Source organism: Taudactylus pleione, unplaced genomic scaffold (genome assembly GCF_031769625.1).
Source record: "Taudactylus pleione unplaced genomic scaffold, aTauple2 ptg000335l, whole genome shotgun sequence".
NCBI lineage: Eukaryota > Metazoa > Chordata > Amphibia > Anura > Myobatrachidae > Taudactylus > Taudactylus pleione.
In genome coordinates, this window is record NW_028284736.1 from 315,817 (window position 1) to 337,675 (window position 21,859).

Below are 21,859 nucleotides of genomic sequence, written 5' to 3' on the forward strand. Positions count from 1 at the left end.
CACCCCTCTCACCCTGTTGTTCTATTCATATTTTCTGTATCTTTCACTGTTTTTTGGATAGGACCTTTGTTACCCACAGAGGGACCATTGCCTAACATCATTGTTCTGTTTCTTAAAAACAAATTGAACTTCCTTAAAGGAAGAAGGATGAAAACAAGATTATTTCTGCAAACAAAAATATGACAGGTCCTCTTTACATGGAAGTAATACAAAGTAAATGCTCAACACCATTATGGAATATGCAATTATTTCACTTTGTCAGAACACACTTACAAATGTAAGGGGGTGACCTCGCTAACGAAGCAGTGGGGATTCCCCTCCCCCCAATGCAATCTGCACGTCAAAGTCTTTCAAAAATTGTAGGTTAATTGCGGCATTTAAATGAATTAATCATCATGAGTAAAAATGATAATTAAACAAAAATATATATATATTAAGAAAAATAAAGAAATATTACGAACGGAGTGATACATAATTCAGCGTCATGTGGGAAATCTGAGGTATGACAGAAGACGACAAATGTTTCTTTTAACAACCTAAGTGACAAAGAAAAAAAATAAAATAAATCCATACTTCAAAAAGTTAAAGTATTACAAAGCTAAGGCTACATAATGACTGCATTTTATTAGACTATAGATTTCACCCTACTTATTTTTCGTTTTGAAAAAGGCAAAATCAAACTCCATTAATTAAATGCAGACAAAAAAAAAACTGAAGTTCAAGTGGGTTTAAAAGAGTAATGGAACTCCAAAAACTGTAATCCATGATTTCTCAGTGGTCTGAAACACATAGTAATGTCATCTTGAGGTTATTTATGACATCTGTGCACTATCTACTAGAGTACGGTTTGTTCGGTTCATACCAAATGTACTTGTTCAATCCATTCATTTGAGGGCTCAGGAGTTCTACTCGAGATCTCTTCGGAACTGGTCATACTGCCCGTCATGTCATTTGTGTGATCGTCAAGCTGTGACACTGATACGGCCTGAGGTGCCGCCTCCTCAGAAGTTATTTCGTCTGCTTGCGTTTCCGGGTCTTCGTTTATTAGTGCATCCTGAAAAAGTGCATGTTCCTCCGCTATGCTGGGGGAAGGATGTTCATCCACACTCGCCGGCTGTAAATCAACGTCCGTTTCCGATGCCATAGAAGGGATCAGGGCAATGCTCTGAGGGTTCATGTCGTGAAACCAAGCCATGATGTTTCCCAGAAGATTTTCACTCATGTTTGGGTCTTGACTAGAAGAATCAAGGTCGCTACTGGATGTTGGGACATCGATTAATGAGTGTGAGTGTATTCGGTCTGTTGCATAAGGGTCATTACTAGCTCCTAGCCTGACCAGACTCTCGCCAAGTTCTAGAAGTTCGGAACTACTCAATGCTGACCTCGTGTTGTCGATACTTATCGGAGATGGGTCCAGCCTGGTGGGCAGAGATGAACCTATGGCTCCTAACGAGGACTCAATGTTGAGGAACTGTCTTGTTTCTTCATCAACGTTGAGACCAGATTCTTGCAAAGACAGCTGAATTGCCAGGAGGATGTTGGGATCATCGTCATCCAGTGAGCTCCGAGCCTGGGAATGAAGTAATGGACACAGTAGGCATACACATATGGCTTTTAAGGACAATGGAAAAGTGAACTTGAAATTTGCAAACACTATTGACAGTGCGTGAACTCACCGTGGATGTGCCATGTCTTCTGCTACCACGAACCTCCAGGGCATCTGACGATAAAATGAAAAGAATTACAAAAAAACCCCCACAAAAATTACAAGAAGAAAATACAGTAAATACACTCACAAGAGTGCCCTTGAAATATGTTTTTAACGTTAGCTGTCTCTTGATGGGGTGGTAGACTGGGAGGATCATGAGATGGAGGGGAATGAAAGGTTGGACATGTATAGATCTGATCCAGTTTCAGTGATGAAAGTCACTATGTGAATAGACTTTACAATATACGAATAGCATTCTCTGTATTTCCCTTATTAGCTTAATACCTCCAGGCCACTGTAGCTAGGAGAAGATGACATCATCCCACCGATCACATATAGCTCAGTGTTTGAGTATTCTGGAGGAGGGTTTACAAACACAGCACCCTCGGGAATGGTCTGGTCTCAGACTTTAACTTCGACATTACAAGGGATACAGACACTATACATAGGCAGTAATACACATTGTTAAGCAATCCTATCCCGCAGTCTGTTTGGGTCACAGTATTACGAGGTAATAATAAAAGAGGATGTACCTAATGTGTTTTCTGTATGATCATCAGGATCGGGAGTATTGCTCCTCATACCGTGCAAATCGCGGCGGCGCTGGCGGTGCCTTCTCCGATACTGGAATTCCGCATATTCCTGTACATGCAGATATAGCTATTACAGAATATTGGTCACCACGAACTAGCACTGTATATGATACGTATCGGACACATTTGCTATTCGGGATTTATTATATTCTCACTTGCACTAAAGGCTCAGATGAGATCAGATACAGGAAGATGCTTCTCTGCCGCTCGGACAACGCAAGGTTATAAAGGCAGCAGGGAGAGCAGGACAGTGTGAGTGACATATATATATATATATATATATATATATATATATATATATATATATATATAGAGCAAAAAAACCGTATAGGGTTTCCAGCACCAGAAATAAACCTAATCTACCCTCAATGGTCTAGATCACAACTCATCAAGTCTGTACTTTTTTTAGGGGGCACTCTGCAATCTTAAGTGATTCTTCCTGCAAATTTTGTCTTTATCAAAGATTATAAAAAATTATTAAGACTGACCCTATGTTTTGGAAATTCATTATCATTTATTTTTTTTACCTGCACGGGGATATTTCTTACACTGAATATATAAGGAATCAAATTATTAAGCTGCTGCAGCTCTGTCATACATAATGTTCTACGGTATTCAGTTGTAGTAAATACACCATATATATTCTACAACAAACCACTAACAACATATTATTGCCATATTCTGACGAACATCAATATATATATCTATATATATATCTATTCTATAATATATATATATATATATATATATGTATGTATAAGGGAACATAAGGAATTGTCTCCAGACTTTTTTTTTTAATATAGCTATTTTCGCTTACTAATTCTCCCATTTTTATCCCTTTAGATTGTGAGCCATCGATATAATACATAATAAAATAAATGTCCAAAACATAGGATCAACTGTAATAATTATATTATCTTTATTAAAAGTAATTAAATAAAGATATAATAAAGACAATTTACAGGGTGAATAATTTAAGATTGCACAATCTTAATATACACTTAATAATCTCCAAACAGACGGCACTCTCAGGACTCCATTGCAGATGCCAAAAAAATCAAGTGTATTTAAATTGTCAGCGTTTCCGCGGGTGCAGTGTATCGGGATTGTACTGTTCTTCTGGTTCAGGCACCAGGACCAGGTGTACAAGTTGTATGGAGTACCGGCAATTTTGTATTTGCACTTAATAAAATAAATATATTTATATTTTTAATCTTCTGTTTGTACTGTATTTGTGTGGATTTCTTAACTGTGCGTACTCTAAAATAAATCACAAAATGAAGGCGTTTTCTCTGGCACTGCAAGTAATAGTGAAGTAAGGACTTCATACATAATCATTAGGGGGTGGGGGAGCAAATCACTACTTACCTCAGGAGAGCCAAATCCTAAATACTCCCAATCCCATGTTCCACCTGCAAAGCTGAAATAAGATAGCCTCTTGTTATATAGAAAGAATGTACAGTACCATCAAAGCAATGAGCAGGAGAGAAACAGAGTGGCTCCATATCCACTACTCACCCTCACTTATAAAGTCCTCAATCGCTCCCTCTTACATCTCCAACCTCATTTCTTTCCACATTCCCTCCTGTCCCCTCATCTTACTATCACTCTGGTGACCTCCTCTCACACCCACACCCAGGATTTCTCCTGTGCTGCTCCCCTCTTACTCAGGAACTCACTCCCTCACTCTCTCAGACTCTATGCCAGCCCCCACATCTTCATACTAGCATACCGAAGCCTGTGCACCCCAATAACAACAAATCGATGCAGACATTTTTAGTACAGTAGAGGTTCTCTATTTGCTATAACTCTAGACAATGCAGATGCCTGCTTGACTTAGTGTCCTGGGTAACAGAAAAGTGCCATACAGCCACTGTCTGCTTACCTGTGTCGAGGACAAAAAAGTGTCCACCCTAATACCTGTCACATAGCCATCAAATAACCCAGGTTATTGCACATGAACGAGCAGCAATTCGGGTTATTGCGCAGTGTGAAAAAGCCCAGTTGAAATAACCCGAGTCGAGCGACCCGGCATTTCAACTCGGGTAATACGAGTGCAACCCGGCTCGCGGTGCGGTGTGAACAGGTAACCCGGGTGGAGGTGGGTGTAGTAGGTATTACCGCCGGACGCAAATCCCGACAGCGGCAGCCCGGCAAGGGTGAAAATTCCGATCGTCCCTAAGGTAAGTATCGCTAACCTAATTCTCCCCCTAACCCTCCCTTAGGGGTGCCTAACCCTAACCTCCCCCCAAGTGCCTAAACCTAACCCCCCCCTTCCCCGCTGCCTACCTTCATTCGGTATGCCGGGCGTCGGCCTTCCGACGTCTGGTTAATGACAGGCGTCGAGTTTTCGACGCCTGTCATTAGTACCACGCCGGGATTAGAAAGTCTGGAAGCCAGCGGTTGGCATTTAGACCGTCGGCTTCCAAACTACATCCCGTCGAGGTGACCAGGGTCCCGTTCACTGCATAGGAAGAGGTGGTGAAGTCATCAACCAGGCATTATTGCCAGGTTGGGCTGCCAGTCTGAAAGGGGTCTCAGGCGGGTCCCACTCGGGATGGACATGTGTACAAATCCCAGTTGTGACCCGCCAATTGAGATGTGAAAGGGTTATAAGTGTGTGTTTGATTAACAAAAAACAATTAAAAATGTTTTGGTGGAGAATGTGACCATCTGGACACGGGAGGAGTGCCAATGGGTTAGGATCATCCCTCAACTGGGGAAAATAGAGTAGGATTTCATGTAGTTATGAAGAGTTAAATCTGGGTGGGGTGCATCAATTCAAGGTCTGGCCATGCCCTTCCTGATACTACCAGCCTATACAAATATCCCAGCTAGACCTAAAAACACACTGATCTTTCATAATGGGGAAGACCTGCACCTGTATAATTACCAGTACTGGATTCTCGGTAGGGGTTAAATGCCGAGCTGCCTATTCCTGTAATACAGTCACTGCTGAGAAACGCATGACTGGCGGAGATATTTTTAGAATTCTTCAACATGTAATTCATGTGTGCGATACAATTATAGATCAGGAAATCACACACAACATTCTATGCACAATTAGACCATTACAAGCCCTTCAGCACAAATGTTATAGTGCAATATTATTGCTTGTATATGTTCTATAGAGGTAGACTACAGACTGTTTATATAAATGTATTATTTTTAATACGACACCAGCTGTTTTTCTTTAAAGAAACCCCACTTTGCTATATCTTACTAGGCCTTTTAATGTTGGTCATGAGTGAAGGTCAGTAACAAAAACTTTAAATACTATGCACTGCCTACACACGTAGTCATTTTGGGGGAGATGTATCAAGCCTTGGACAGAGATAAGGGAAGAAGTGTCCCAAATAACCCAATCAGCTTCTGTCATATCTAGCACAGTCTTTGAAATGACAAATAGAAGCTGATTGGTTGCTTTGAGCTACTACTCTCCTTTATCCAGGGCCGGATTAGGGTTTGTGGGGGCCCCAAACAATCAAATTGACGCTAACCGCCTGTTGCCACTCCTATGCCCTTGCATGATAGTACGACACATGGCAGGTGGCATTTGTAAGGAACATTGGGGGCAGTAGAGCCGGCAGGGAGGGTGATCTCTGGGCAGCCAGGTGCAAGGTTGCCAGCTGGCGCCCCCCCATCACAGCCGCAATGGGCAGTGGAGGGCAGAAAGCGCACACACATACAAGGAAGGGCCAGAAACCGGTGCGTTACCTGTCAGGACCCCGGTGGCCACGAGTGGTGAACACTGCCATCTTACTTCTGGCGGCGGAGGTGCTGTCACTGGCCCGACTTTCACAGAGGAGCAGCAGCAGCCTGGACTGGTAGAGCGGGGAGCCAGGCAAGTGAGCAGAGTGCCGAGGAGCGCATACCCTCTACCTGAGGGAAAACCGACTGGACCCTGGACTAGAAGGTGAGTAGTTGGAAGGGTCTGACTTTGCAGTGTGCGAGTCAGCTATGCTTGCGGAAGCCAGACAGGCAAGGGAGGTGGCAGAGTGGGCTGGGTAAGGGCAATGAGTGGGGGACCCAACAGTGTGTGGGGGCCCCTGGACGATGGTATGCAGTCGGGAAGCCGGCGGACGTAATCCCGATGGCTGGCTTCCCGACAGCTTTATCCCGGCGAGGGTTAAATGACAGGCATCTAAAACGCCTGTCATTTTACCGACGCCGGGGGTACCCGGCATCCCAATCAAAGTGATGCCGGGTGCTGCTGCGGACAGCCGAGGGGGGGGTGGAGGGTTAGGTTTAGGGCTCCCAGGGGGGACTTAAGGTTAGGCACCCCCCCGGGAGGTTAGGGTTAGGCTAGGGGAAGGGAGGGTTAGGCACCCCATGGGGGGGACTTAGGGTTAGGCGGCAGGGAAGGGAGGGTTAGGTTTAAACACTCAGAGGGGGAATTAGGGTTAGATACTGGGGGGAAGGTTAGTGTTAGGCACCCCTAAGGAGGGTTAAGGGGGGGGGGGTTGTTAGGTTAGTAGATACTTACCTGGGGACCCATGTCGGGCAGCCGCTGTCGGGATTTGAACCGCCGGACGTAATTCATACCGATTCCTGGACGACCGCCCCGTTCGCCCTGCCTATAATCCGGCCCTGCCTTTATCACCCTCCAAGGCTTTGTGCACTAACTCAACGTATATGAGAAAAAATAGGGTATATCACTGAGGCATGAAGCATCTAACACACAGCGGTGGCAGCCATTTTGTAGGCTGAAGATATATTCATGAGTCTGCAGCCTGTCCATTCACTAGGAATCAGTGCCTGGTTAATATATGGTCATAAATTGCCTCACAGATACTCCTGTTTTCTAGAGGCAAACCACATTCTGGTGATAATTAGTTCAGCCAACAAAATGGCTGCCATTAATGGTGCATGATTAAAAGGATGCATGATAAAAATTAATATATATATATATAGATCATATATATATATATAGATCATATATATATATATATATATATATATATATATATATATATATACATATATATATACAGGTGGATGTTCCCAGTACGGCACTCTTCGCTCTTAATACAGTAAAGAACCCCCTGGAAACGGGTGGGTTTCAACGTTTCAAGATACTTTAATCTTTTCGTCAGGAATACAAAAAGAACATAAAATCCACATACCTTTATAACCGTCACCACACCCGTGCACGCTGCTACAGAGACCTGTCCGGGAGCTGCTGACGTAGATCCAGGGACCAGTACCCTGCTCTCCGTCGCGAACGCCCCCTGGTGGTTTGGAGCCAATACCTTCACCATGGAAACATGACAACACCTCGTGCACACACAGGACAACTAGAAAAAATGCAGTAGAGGTTTAGAGCTCGCACCTTTATGGAAAAACCTAAGGTGACGATCTTATCATCATAAACTTGCTAATCGAATGACTGTTGTAACTCATTACAAGAAAAATGCAGGATATTAATAATATGCAACTGTCTTAGCGTAGATGAATACTAAATAAAGCATGTAAATGACAAAAATTCATTCAAACCAAGTGGAGCGTGTCTGAAATATAAAATGATTGACCACATTCCACCTAATATCAGGGGTGGTGACAGAGGTAAAGCCTTGTTAAAAAAGGAGGCGTTTTGGATTCATGAACTATAAACGGTTGCTCCACTTGGTTTGAATGAATTTTTGTCATTTACATGCTTTATTTAGTATTCATCTACGCTAAGACAGTTGCATATTATTAATATCCTGCATTTTTCTTGTAATGAGTTACAACAGTCATTCGATTAGCAAGTTTGTTATGATGATAAGATCGTCACCGTAGGTTTTTCCATAAAGGTGCGAGCTCTAAACCTCTACTGCATTTTTTCTAGTTGTCCTGTGTGTGCACGAGGTGTTGTCATGTTTCCATGGTGAAGGTATTAGCTCCAAACCACCAGGGGGCGCTCGCGACGGAGAGCAGGGTACTGGTCCCTGGATCGACGTCAGCAGCTCCCGGACAGGTCTCTGTAGCAGCGTGCACGGGTGTGGTGACGGTTATAAAGGTATGTGGATTTTATGTTATTTTTGTATTCCTGACGAAAAGATTAAAGTATCTTGAAACGTTGAAACCCACCCGTTCCCAGGGGGTTCTTTACTGTATTAAGAGCGAAGAGTGCCCTACTGGGAACATCCACCTGTATCTGTGATCTGTATCAGGCACCTTGCGACTTTGCAGCGATTTGGAGGAGTGACAGCCGCTGTTGGTATTATATATATATATATATATATAAATAATAAAACTGATATATAGCGCACTGTGCTAAGTAATCACAACCAAAGTGTAAATGATACTGAACAGTATCAATATATAAACATAATGTGCAATTATCGCAATGTAAAGTGTATAACGTGCATTAGTAATAAATATGGTGAAAATCAATTCTTAAAAAATATATATAAATTTAATTACAAAAAACCCTGAATATACAAGGCATCAACATACAATAGAAATAAAAAATGCCACTGACAGATGTTAAAAAAACAGTTAGCATAAAGGAATAAAAACGGGGGAGAGAGGAAATAAATAGGGAATGGCTTATCTGGATATTAAAGGTAAGTTCATGGAAGGCGGATTCAGGAGTCTCCAACGCGTTTCGTCCAATTGTTGGACTTCTTCAAGGAATGTGTAACTCCTGTGGGGTATCTGGTATAAATACCCACATGCTGGGACTAGCTGAGCAGTGATTTCCGATTGGAAGTGACCTCACTTCCGGTTTACGTTAATTAGATATTCGTTATACTATGTAAAACCAACCATATAGTTATAAAATTGCTGGATAAAATTGCTGGATAACAGAATCGCTCTTATAGAAATAAGATTCTGTTCATAATATAATAATCCCGGGCATCACGTGGTATTAGCCCGTCTCTTCATTTCCTGTTAACTAGCTTCCGCCCACACGAGCGCTGTTTTCGGGATCTGATGAGATATTTCCGCCCTTACATCTATGTCAGGTGGCCTGAAGGTCAGGTTTTTCGATATCCACTTCCGGTATGTTGGTGGCCATCTTGCTACTCATTTTGCGAGCGGCGGACATCTTGGTGCTCATGTGGGGCTACGGACTCCATCTTGATATCAGATGAAAATATAACGGCGGCCATCTTGGTACTCAAGATGGGCAGCGGTGTCCATCTTGCTTTTCAATAGTGATCAACATTGACCATCTTAGTACTCCTATTTCTTATCATTAACGATGGCCCAAATGATTCAAAGTTCAGCAATCTAGTGTCTTTACGTGGCCATCTTGGTACTCTCATGGTACTGTATAGAACTTCCTTATGGCCATCTTAGTATACCCAGACCTATGGAAATCGATATATAAGAAAAAGCATCCGTTTGATTTTCATATATAGTTGCTCCTAAATAAAAATAACATATATTAGTATCAATAACTTTAATACTATAAGGGAAATATATTACAATGGACCCATGAAATAATATAATGAACTAATTAATTAAGCTGATCTAGAAAGGGGATCTAATGGGAAGGTATAAGGGGATAATCGAATGAGAGAATAATAAAATAAGGGCAGGATTAAGTCTTCTTAAATAGCAAGCCATCTTTATTAAAGTTCATTGCAGAAAGTTTTTATTCTTCAATTTCCAATGGATAGTTCTTCGTATATATGGAATTTCTTCTTATGGTCGATCTTTTCTTTGATGGAATTCAGCATTCTTCTGTTACAGGCTCATGATACAAATTATGTAAAATGATGGTGCAAATGATGTGAGTCCTATAACATACTACAGTTCCTGGTCTTCCCTGCTGGTCTCCCACCCAGGTACTAGCCAGGCCCATCACTGCTTAGCTTCCAAGATCTGAAGAGATTGGGCGCTTATAATGAGGTATGACTGTAGAAAAATACATAAAGGATACACTAGCTACCATCAGTACATATCTACAAGAATGGTGCTATCTCGTAGCTATCATTAAAGCCTCGCGGGGTCATTGCATCCAATTCGAAGATCCAATACATTTCTCTTTTGGATAGCTGGTTTGCCAGGTCTCCGCCTCTTTCTCCCAATAGTACATGTTCAATAGATTTGAATGTCAAGTCTTCCGGATTAGAATTATGGTATTGTGTAAAATGATGAGATACCAAATGTCCTTCAACTTTGTTCTTTATATTTCGGATATGTTCTTGTATCCGAAGCTTGACCGGTCGCTTGGTTTTGCCTACGTATTTGATTCCACAGGTGCATTCCAGCAGGTATATCACCGATGTAGAGTTGCAGTTCAAATTAGTTTTTATCTTATATTCCTTGCTGTTCGTAGAATTGTAGAAGGTCCTTCTTTGTTTATGTACATGCTTGCAGATGTTACATTTGCCGCATTTATAGCAGCCTGGGCAATTATAAAAAGCCGTTCGTATTGGGGTATTGGGGTTCCTTAGCATACTGGGTGCCAGTGTGTCCTTGAGATTTTTAGCCTTCCTAAATACAATTGGAGCCTTTTTAGGGAGGATGTCTTTCAAAACTGGGTCCATTAAAAGAATTTTCCAATGTTTGTTAAAAACGTTCTTAATTTTATTTTCTTGTGCATTAAAAGTAGTTATAAATGGGATAATGCTATTTTCTTCTTTGTTAGGTTGATCCTTATATTTAAGTAAGTCACATCTCTTAATAGATTTAGTTTTAACTGCTGCTTCATGCAGAACTTTTTCTGGATATTCTTTTTCTTGAAATCTGTTACTATATAACTGTATTTGTTCTTCACACGTATGAGCCTCACTGCAATTCCTCTTAATTCTGTGGAAAGTGGAGTATGGTATATTTTCTTTCCAACTTCTCAGATGCCCACTCTTATAGTGGAGGTAGCTATTCGTGTCTACTGTTTTTATGTAATTTTTCGTAACAATTTTGTTTCCTTCTCCCATTAAGATTAAATCCAGAAATTCTATAGAATTTTCATTAATGTTGGATGTGAACTTGAGATTCATATTATTTTTCGTAATATGATCTAAAAACAGATTAAAATCCTCTTTCGGGCCTTCCCATATTATTAAAATATCGTCTATATAACGTTTGTACAAAATAATATTCTTCTTAAATGGATTGTTGTTGTATATATGATTCTTCTCCCAATATCCCATGAAAAGATTAGCGAAACTAGGCGCAAAAATCGTCCCCATCGCTGTGCCACAAATCTGCTTATAAAATTTATCTAAAAATTTAAAATAATTATGATTTAAGATAAAAGCCATTATGTCGCATAAAAATTCCTTATGTGTGGCAGTAATTATTGATACTAATATATGTTATTTTTATTTAGGAGCAACTATATATGAAAATCAAACAGATGCTTTTTCTTATATATCGATTTCCATAGGTCTGGGTATACTAAGATGGCCATAAGGAAGTTCTATACAGTACCATGAGAGTACCAAGTTGGCCACGTAAAGACACTAGATTGCTGAACTTTGAATCATTTGGGCCATCGTTAATGATAAGAAATAGGAGTACTAAGATGGTCAATGTTGACCACTATTGAAAAGCAAGATGGACACCGCTGCCCATCTTGAGTACCAAGATGGCCGCCGTTATATTTTCATCTGATATCAAGATGGAGTCCGTAGCCCCACATGAGCACCAAGATGTCCGCCGCTCGCAAAATGAGTAGCAAGATGGCCACCAACATACCGGAAGTGGATATCGAAAAACCTGACCTTCAGGCCACCTGACATAGATGTAAGGGCGGAAATATCTCATCAGATCCCGAAAACAGCGCTCGTGTGGGCGGAAGCAAGTTAACAGAAAATGAAGAGACGGGCTAATACCACGTGATGCCCGGATTATATTATGAACAGAATCTTATTTCTATAAGAGCGATTCTGTTATCCAGCAATTTTATCCAGCAATTTTATAACTATATGGTTGGTTTTACATAGTATAACGAATATCTAATTAACGTAAACCGGAAGTGAGGTCACTTCCAATCGGAAATCACTGCTCAGCTAGTCCCAGCATGTGGGTATTTATACCAGATACCCCACAGGAGTTACACATCCCTTGAAGAAGTCCAACAATTGGACGAAACGCGTTGGAGACTCCTGAATCCGCCTTCCATGAACTTACCTTTAATATCCAGATAAGCCATTCCCTATTTATTTCCTCTCTCCCCCATTTTTATTCCTTTATGCTAACTGTTTTTTAACATCTGTCAGTGGCATTTTTTATTTCTATTGTATGTTGATGCCTTGTATATTCAGGGTTTTTTGTAATTAAATTTATATATATTTTTTAAGAATTGATTTTCACCATATTTATTACTAATGCACGTTATACACTTTACATTGCGATAATTGCACATTATGTTTATATATTGATATTGTTCAGTATCATTTACACTTTGGTTGTGATTACTTAGCACAGTGCGCTATATATCAGTTTTATTATTTATACACTTTTTTCTTAACAAATCACCATTGTTAATATTTCTACTGATAAGCTGACACCCACACCTATGGGGAGTGCTTTGTTTTGTTCTTTAAAAAAAACTGATCATCTGAATGACGGGTTTTAACTCTAATTGGAATTTCATTTCTCCTTGGCGCTATAATTTCTCATACGTACATACATACATACATACATATATATATATATATATATATATATATATATATAAAAAAATTCAGATTGGAAAAGCAAACCATTATGTTGGGACAAGTGCAGTGCGCTATTGCAACCAGACATCTTTCATTGCAGTAAACTGACTAACGACTATTATCTAGTTAGCGGATATGGGTTACAGCATATTTATGCTAACTGCACAATGGCACTAAATAGGTAATTACCTGCGTCTCGAAGTTTCAGGAGAGTCAGCGGGAGCTACCCCTCGTGCCACCGATGCCAGAAACTCCTGGCGCTTCTGCTGCACCAGACATGCCGCCCGGATGATCTTGTGGCGGGGGGTGCGGAGATAAGGTCTATTCACCTTCTGGGCCAGATCTTCAGTCACCATTTCTAGGTCTGTCTGTGGGGGGCAAACAAAATGGAAGCTGAGAAACACACTCATTATACATGGTCTCAGGTACAGAACTATCGGGGACCAGGGTGCGAGTAAGGTTTATGGGGACCCCTACCAATAAAATTGTCAATAAGATATGCTGGCCATGTTAATAAAAACTGTAATGGGTAAATACTGCCAGCATCACAAATGTGTTACACACACTTTACTGGCCCCGGTTCAAATTCTGCCACATGGAAACCCCAGTTCACACATGCCACATTTCCCCCCATGCTGGTGATGTAGTTATGTGTGGGCCCGCCAGTGTGTGGGGGTCCTGTCGTCTCTGTTGTTAATCAGACTCTGTCGGGACCATTATGGGACTGCAGATTGTATACAGCTGAAGATTAGCTTACTATTAATACCTCAGAAATGTTCCTCTTTTGAGGGGCCATACCCTTCTCATAAATTTCTCTATGGCCTAGTAAAAGTGCAAGAGTCCAAAACTATCGCCAGCAAACCCCTTATGTATTACAAGCGTTTTAGTGAGTCTTTATGAATTCCAAATATTAACAATAATCTCAGTTCAAACACACATTTCTGGCATTACAATAACTAATGAATTATCAATGTGATTAAAAAAAAAAAAAAAAAATCTGTAGATGTAACTTTTTTTTTTCAATTCTCATTTAATGCTGCTGACTAGGAGGTGCTTGTAGAAAAGGTGAGTTTGAAAACTATTTAAAATCAAAATGACTCAAATAGTTATAGTTCTAGAATTTAAACAAATCGGGATGGTGTCAAAGCACAGATAGAGCTCAGAGTGGTGTTCCAAGCATCTCTGCTCACTACATCATGTTCTATGGTAGTTCATGGGGATCTATTAAATTATAAATTATTAACCATGGCAAGGAGAAATTATACATATCACGACTCTTTTTAATAGCCCGATGCAGCTTTAAAGTGTAAATATGTTTCTAATTAGACAACTTCCCCTTATTCACCTGCATGAGTTCAAATATTTCTTTTTTTGTGCTTTTGGGTTCAAGGAAGAAGCCATAGGGATAAGAACACTTGAGGATGCGCCTCGTCTTCAGAAGCTCTTGTACTGCGTCTTCGATAAACGTGGTGTCTGGGCAGCCCCCCTCAGCTGTAAATTAATACATACAGACCGGTCAGTGCGGCGTAAATCTCTGCCGTGTGGTTACAGCAGTAAGATGAACAAGTCTGGCCTATTACAGTGTAACAGCATTCCTCTGCACTAATGAGAAAAACTTACCATGGTCAATTCTGGAATAGGTCTAATTGGGATGTAGTTTAAATCCTGGCGGTCGTGATGCAGACGCCAGAATTCTGACACCAGTCAGAATCCCAACGCCGACATCCCGACGGTAAGTAGTGGGAAATTTCAAAGCTAAAAATGTGCTATTCCCCCGCTATACAGGACGTTCCCAACCACCGTGTTGGGTGGAGGTGTTAGACTTGTAGCTCTCTTTAAGTCATAGTCACTCCAGACAGTAGATATTTATCAAAAATGTAAGTTGAAAACAATATCCTTTGCTTAAAGGGGTTTCCTACTCTCATAGACTCTTATTATATAGACATTTTGTTTCGTTGGCCTTAAATAAGAAAACAGATGACTACAGGCCGGATGCATTGTGGGGGATGTATCAACACCTTCTAAAGAGTGGAAAAGAGGACCGGTGGAGAAATTGCCCATAGCAACCAATCAGCTTTGAGGTAGCATATATCAAGTATATTCTATAAAATGATAGGTAGAAGCCGATTGGTTGCTATGGGCAACATTTCCACTCTTTAGTAGGTTTGATACACTTCCCCCATTGTTTTCTAGACAGCAGTGAATCTGTCTAACAACATTTGCCATAGAAAGAGTTCCCCTTTATTATCCCTGCACAAAATGACCAATCAGAGGACGAGTTGTGGGACCGTGGCTTGTCTAGTGCTGTGAGGGGAACAGTGGGTAATACTTTACACAGGAATGTTATACCTGAGAAGGAAATACATATAATACAGTGTAGGTTTTAGAGGCAGTTTGTATGCGCTTGTTTAAAAAAAAAAAAAATGACATATACGAGGTGTGGCTATTAGATAACGAGACTGTACTTGAAAAAATAAACCATACTGCGTGAGTTAAAAAGGAGTGGGGGAACATTGACCTTGGACTATCCCAAAACGGTTTTGCAAGTTTCACCCCTCTCGCACAGGTAGTTTGCTTTTACACAGAGTTGGAAGAAGTTGTGTTTTTCCTGTGCATCGTAAAAATGCTAGGTTCAAAAGTATAGCGAGGTGGTGACTAAAAAACTTTTAGTCACATTGAAAAAAAAAAAAACACAGAATATTTCCATACGCTAACCGAGGCTTACGGGGGCAGATTGTATGTCACGTGCACGTGCGTTTGAGTGGCACAAAAGATTTAGTGACGTTCATGAGGAGGTCGGCCATGATGAAGGCCTTGCAGATCAAAAACAAATTAAAATGTGACAAAAATTTAAGAACAGTGTTCTCCGCATCCAAATGATGAATCAACATTACTACAAAAATGTTCTAGCAACTTTGCGGGAAAGAATCAAGAAAAAGAGGCCAGAGTTGTGGAAAAATGGTTTCATCCCATACAACTCTCTCTGTGAAGCAGTTTTTGGGCGAGAAGCAGATTGCAGTGCTAGAACACCTTCAATACTCGCCAGAGATAGCACCGCGTGACTTCTTTCTTATCCCTAAAGTCAAATTTGTGCTCAAGGGAACCCATTTTGCATCAGGGACTGAGATGAAGAAGAAAATGACGGAGCTGTTGAGAATGTTTATAGATAATGGGGGCGATTCAATTCACCGCATGGTTTGCTTAGTCGGGAAGCAGTTGAGTCGGAGAATGCTGGTTCTCGCGACTTAACCTGGGTGTTTAGTCGCGAGAACCGGCATTGTCCGACCAAAGTGCCGGCCGCGCTGCACAAAGCAGTAAACCAGCTGCACGGCCAGCACTTTAGTCGGATTGCACCCTCGGGGGAAAGGGAACAGGTTTATAATGTACTTATTATTAAACATAAATTATAGCATCTCTCTCTCTCTCTATATACCCTCTTCCACTACATCACTTTCCACAATTTCATTATCTATTGATGGCACAACTATCTCCTCTAGCCCCAAAGTGCGCTGTTTTGGAGTTATCCTAGACTCCTCCCTCTCGTTTAAACCGCACATTCAGCACCTCTCGCAGTTCTGCCGTTTTCACCTAAAAAATATCTCCAGGAAAAGACCCTTCCTCACCCAGGATGCCACTAAAACCCTCATCCACTCACTGGTCATATCCAGATTGGACTACTGTAACCTTCTCCTAGCTGGCCTCCCAGTCTCTCACCTCTCTCCACTACAATCGGTTCTTAATGCTGCTGCTCGGCTCATCTTCCTCTCCAGAAGTTCTACATCTGCTTCCCCTCTCCTTCAAGCCCTACACTGGCTCGCCTTCCCCTTCAGATGCCAATTCAAGGTTCTTACATTCGCCTACAAAGCCCTCACCAAATCCTCTCCCGCATACATTTCTGACCTTCTCTCCCTTCACACTCCCGCCCGCCCACTTCGCTCAACTAATGCATGCCGCCTCTCTTGCCAACTGATTACTTCCTCCCACTCCCGCATCCGAGATTTTGCCCGTGCTGCTCCCTACCTTTGGAATGCTCTCCCTCTCCCCATCAGACTCTCCACCTCTCTACAAATCTTCAAACGGGCTCTCAAGACCCACTACTTCATCAAGGCCTTCCAGCACTCATCCTAACCCACCTCATGCTCTTTCCTTCCCATCTTCCCCTTCTGTGTCACGCCTGTCTGTCTGTCCCTCCCCTTAGAATGTAAGCTCTCACGAGCAGGGACCTCTTCCTTCATGTGCTTCTCTTTACATTTTCTTCTACTCTCTACTCCCCATTAGGGCACCTAACACGGGACCGCCAATTCCCGGCAGCTTATTGTGAGTGCTTTAATCACTATTTCAGCAATGTATATAAGTTGTGTCCTTGTCCTGTACTGTAATGTACTGTATGTTACTTGTTTCTTGTTCACCCATTAGTTGTATGTACTATGTAAGGCGCTGCGGAACACTTGTGGCGCCATATAAATAAAGGATAATAATAATATATATATATATATATATATATATATATATATATATATATATATATATATATATATATATAATATGAGATATGGTAAGAACTTACCCTTGTTATCTCTATTTCTACGAAGTCCATAGGGTTCCACAGGATACCTTGGGGTATAGGTGATGACGTCAGTCTTCAGGCACCACAGAGTTAAAGTTTTCAGCCTCCCAGGATGCATCTGGGTCCCTCTCCTATACCCCGCCCCCGGGCCAAGGCATCTCAGTTACGTCACAAGCCATAGGCCGGAGGAGGAGAAGAAAGAGAGAGAAGAAAAAAAAAAATCTGGACACTCACAAGAATCACATTCTCACCTAGGGAGACGGAAAAACCGGTGACCAGAATAAAGCCCATCTGCAGTACAGGTGCGACAGGGCGGGAGTCCTGTGGAACCCTATGGACTTCGTAGAAATAGAGATAACAAGGGTAAGTTCTTACCATATCTCATATTTTCTACTTCAGGGTCCATAGGGTATCCGCAGGATACCTTGGGGATGTCCCAAAGCAGTATCCTTCAAGGGTGGGGACGCTCCTGTGCTGAGAGGAGAATCCGCCGCCCGAAGGAAGCATCCTGAGAGGCAAAGATGTCAAAAGCGTAATACCTCACAAAGGTATTGACAGAAGACTACGTAGCAGCCTTGCAGATCTGAACTGCAGAGGCACCACGTCTAGTTGCAAACGAAGGACCCACAGACCTAGTGGAATGAGCCCTCACCAAGGAGGGAACTGGAAGACCTTCATGAAGATAAGCTTCTGAAATTGCCATACGAATCCAGCCTGCCAAAGTCTACTTTGAAGCAGGCGAACCCTTTTTACGGAAGCCATAGAGGACAAACAAGGCGTCCGACTTCCTAAAAGAAGAAGTGCGGTCAACATAAATTCTCAATGCCCGCACAACATCCCAAGTGGCGTCACCCACTGAAAGTCCAGGTGAATTGAAAGCCGGCACAACAATTTCTTCATTGATGTGAAAACTGGATACCACTTCGGGAAGGAATCCCGGACGAGTGCGAAGCACCGCCCTATTCCTATGAAAAATCAGAAAAGGGGGTCTACAAGAGAGAACCCCTAAATCCGAAATCCGTCTGGCCGAGGCAATGGCCAGAAGGAATATGGTTTCAGCTGTAAGTCATTTAAAGTCCAGTGGTTCAAACGGCGGCCCCTAGAGAACTCTCAGGACCACAGCCCAATTCCAAGGCGCCACCGGTGGAACAAAAGGTGGCTGAATGCGAAGAACACCTCGCATAAAGGTGTGCACATCAGAGAGCGCAGCAATCCTACGATGAAATCAGACTGACAGGGCAGACACCTGCACTTTCAGAGAAGCCAGGCGAAGCCCATGATCCAGTCCAGCCTGTAGGAAAGCCAACACCCTAGACAGGCGGAACTCCCTAAGGGAATACCCTCTAGGTCTACACCACCGGAAGAAAGTATGCCACACACGATGGTAGATTCTTGCCGAGGAAGGTTTACGAGCTCTTAGTATGGTTTGCACCACGGAGCTAGAAAAACCCTCTGGACCTTAGCATGACCGTTTCAACAGCCACACCGAGTCAGGTCCGGGTGAAGACAAGGACCCTATGACAGCAGATTCGGTCGTAATGGTAACCTCAGAGGAACGTCTACTGACAGACTCTGGAGGTCGGAGAACCAGTGCCGTCTGGGCCACTCGGAAGCTATCAACAGTAGCGTACCTCCTTCTTGATTTGAATTTCTGTAATACCTGCGGAAGAAGGGAAAACGGAGGGAAAAGGTAGGCAAACGAAGGTCTACTAGACGGACAGGGCATACACCAGAGACGCCTTTTCGTCTCATGTTCGAGAGCCGTACACCGGCAACTTGTTGTTGTGCTGGGACACCATGAGGTCTATCTCTGGAAGACCCCACTTGTCCACCAGACTCCAAAAGACGTCCTGGAATAAAGACCACTCTCCCGGTTCCTCCTTGCTGGTTTAAATAGGCCACCGTGGTGGCGTTGTCCGACGGGACCTGCACAGGGTGACCCTGGAGAACCGGCTGTGCCCGCTGGAGAGCTCTTGACACCGCATGGAGCTCCATAATGTTTATTGGAAGCTCCGCTACCGCCCGAGTCCACCTGCCCTGAAACAAGTGTGGACCCGTAACAGCTCCCCAGCACCGGAGACTGGCGTCCGTTGTTAACAGGACCCAGTTCGCCACCCAGAACGGGCGACCCTTGTTGAGGTGGGTCATCTGCAAACACCAGGTTAGAGACAGGCGAACATCCGGAGTGAGCCCCAACGTCTGGGACTTGAGACACTGAGGCAATCCATTCCATCTGGACCGGATCAATAGCAGCAGAGGTTTGGAGTGAAATTGGGCGTACTCCACCATGTCGAATACCGACACCATTGAGCCCAATAACCTCTTTGCCAAGTGTATCGACACTCGACGACACTGCAGACAACTGCGCACCCTCAACTACAAAGCAAGGATCTTTTCCTCCGTCACAAAGATCCACTGCTGCCTGGAGTCCAATAAGGCCCCGAGGTGCAGGATCCTCTGAGACGGCGTGAGAGTGGACCTCTGCCAGTTTGTCAACCAGCCGTGACGTTGCAGTACCGCAATCGTCAGATCCAGATGGTGTAAAAGAAGCTCTGGAGACCCCGCTATCAACAGGAGGTCGTCCAGATAAGGCAACAGTCGGACTCCCTGCGTCCACAGGAGAGCAGCCATGACCGCCATGACCTTGGTGAATACCCGTGGAGCAGTCACCAGGCCAAAAGGCAGTGCCCGGAACTGTAAATGTTCGTTGCAGATTGCCAATCTGAGGAACTGCTGATGGCGCAAAAGAATAGGGACATGCAGGTAAGCGTCCTGGATGTCCAATGACACCATGTAGTCCCCAGGTTCCAGTTCCATAATAATGGACCGCAGGGTCTCCACCCGAAACCGAGGCACCCTCAAGGACTTGCTGAGGGCCTTTAGGTTTAGTATTGAACGGTAAGACCCATTGGGTTTCTGCACCAAAAATAGAATGGAATAGAAACCCAGGCCCCTCTGGGAAATTGGAACATGCACTGCGACCAGCACCGGGCAAACTGAAGCAGGCACCCCCCACTTTGGGGTCCCCCAAAAGGAGGCCTGGACCGTCAGGCCGCAGGTTTGTTATCTGACCTAGGAGCCGGACGTCTGGTACTCCAGACCTGTTTCTTGGGCTTGGACAATTTCTTGGCCCCAGCCTGCCGTGGAAAGGACTGTACTTTAGGCCTACCTTGGACCCTGTGAGGCCAAAAGGACGACCCACCAGCACTAGAAGGAATCGTAGCAGACAGAAGACATGCAGATTTTGCTGCTGCCAACGTAACTAAAATTTTGTCCAGATCTGGACCAAATAGTACCTGTCCAGACCTTCTAATCCCTTTTTGGAATCCGCGTCCGCTTTCCAAGAACGCAACCATAAGGTGCGACGAGCAGCCACAGCTGCAGAGGAGATCCTAGAGGTGAGCATACAAATATCTAAGGCCGCTTCATTAATGTAAGTGGCCGAGTCTCGGAGATTGCCCACCAACTCGGTCTGTTCAGCCGAACAGTCAGAGTCCAAAGACGCCTCCAAATTATCCACCCAGCGCTCCATAGCTCTGGCTACCCAACACACGGCCAGAGCCGGTCTGGATGCTTCCCTGCAAGGGAATAAACGGATTTGAGGCAGATCTCCACCTTGCGGTCAGTGACATCCTTCAAGGATGACATCGAAGGCATAGGCAACGTGGCACTTTTGACTAGGCGTGTGACATGTGAATCCACTTGCGTAGGGGATTCCCGCTTAGAAAAATAATTGACCGCAAACGGATAAGCCACGGCTAAGCGTCTCTGGGGCTGAAACCGTTTACCTGGATTTTTCCACGCCTCCTCTAAATGATCCACTAATTGATCAGAAAGAGGGAACACCGTAGCCTCACCCTTAATATCCTTAAAAAGGCATATATGAATGTGGCCACCGAAGGATCAATATCCTCAATAACTAAAGCCGAGCGGACCGCTCGAATAAGACAAGGTATATACACCTTGGACTTAGCGTCCGGCTCTTTGGTACGGAGAGGTTCTTGGTCAGATAGATCCAGAATCTCCCCATGATCTGACGTCTCATCGTAATCCCCATAAGGAGCAGATAAAGACGCCACCGGCCGTTATGAGGCCGCAACACAGACTCCCCCTGTAAAACATCGGACAAATGCTGAACCGATGTAGTTAAGAGTATTAACCCACGCAGGCTCCGGAAAAACCTGGGAAGGGACAGGGAGACTGTGGGGTACCATCAATTGTCTCGGGAACTCCCGCATGGGTGACGACACCACTGACTGCTGGGACAAACCCGTCTGGGTAAACGCAGGTGGCGGAGCTAGCTGGCCCACAAGGGTTGTAAGCGCCTTAGCGAAACAAGCCCAGGGAGGTTCCTGTACCGGGACCGTGATCATAATCGGCCGAGACA

At 43.4% G+C, this 21,859-nt stretch overlaps 1 protein-coding gene and 1 pseudogene across 1 annotated transcript in view; both read right to left on the minus strand.

The window, feature by feature from the left end:
• Positions 1-230: 230 nt before the first annotated feature.
• The window catches only part of ANKIB1 (ankyrin repeat and IBR domain containing 1), a 172,008-nt gene continuing 150,379 nt past the window's right edge, over positions 231-21,859 (minus strand). The window contains exons 15-20 of the mRNA XM_088443856.1: positions 14,251-14,396; positions 13,095-13,273; positions 3,670-3,721; positions 2,242-2,350; positions 1,677-1,720; positions 231-1,570 (exon numbers count right to left, since the gene is read on the minus strand). Coding sequence (XP_088299982.1) covers positions 857-1,570; positions 1,677-1,720; positions 2,242-2,350; positions 3,670-3,721; positions 13,095-13,273; positions 14,251-14,396 — 1,244 coding nt within the window. The 3' untranslated portion in view covers positions 231-856. The remainder of the gene's footprint in view (positions 1,571-1,676; positions 1,721-2,241; positions 2,351-3,669; positions 3,722-13,094; positions 13,274-14,250; positions 14,397-21,859) is intronic.
• Positions 10,042-10,160, minus strand: LOC148508908 (5S ribosomal RNA; annotated as a pseudogene).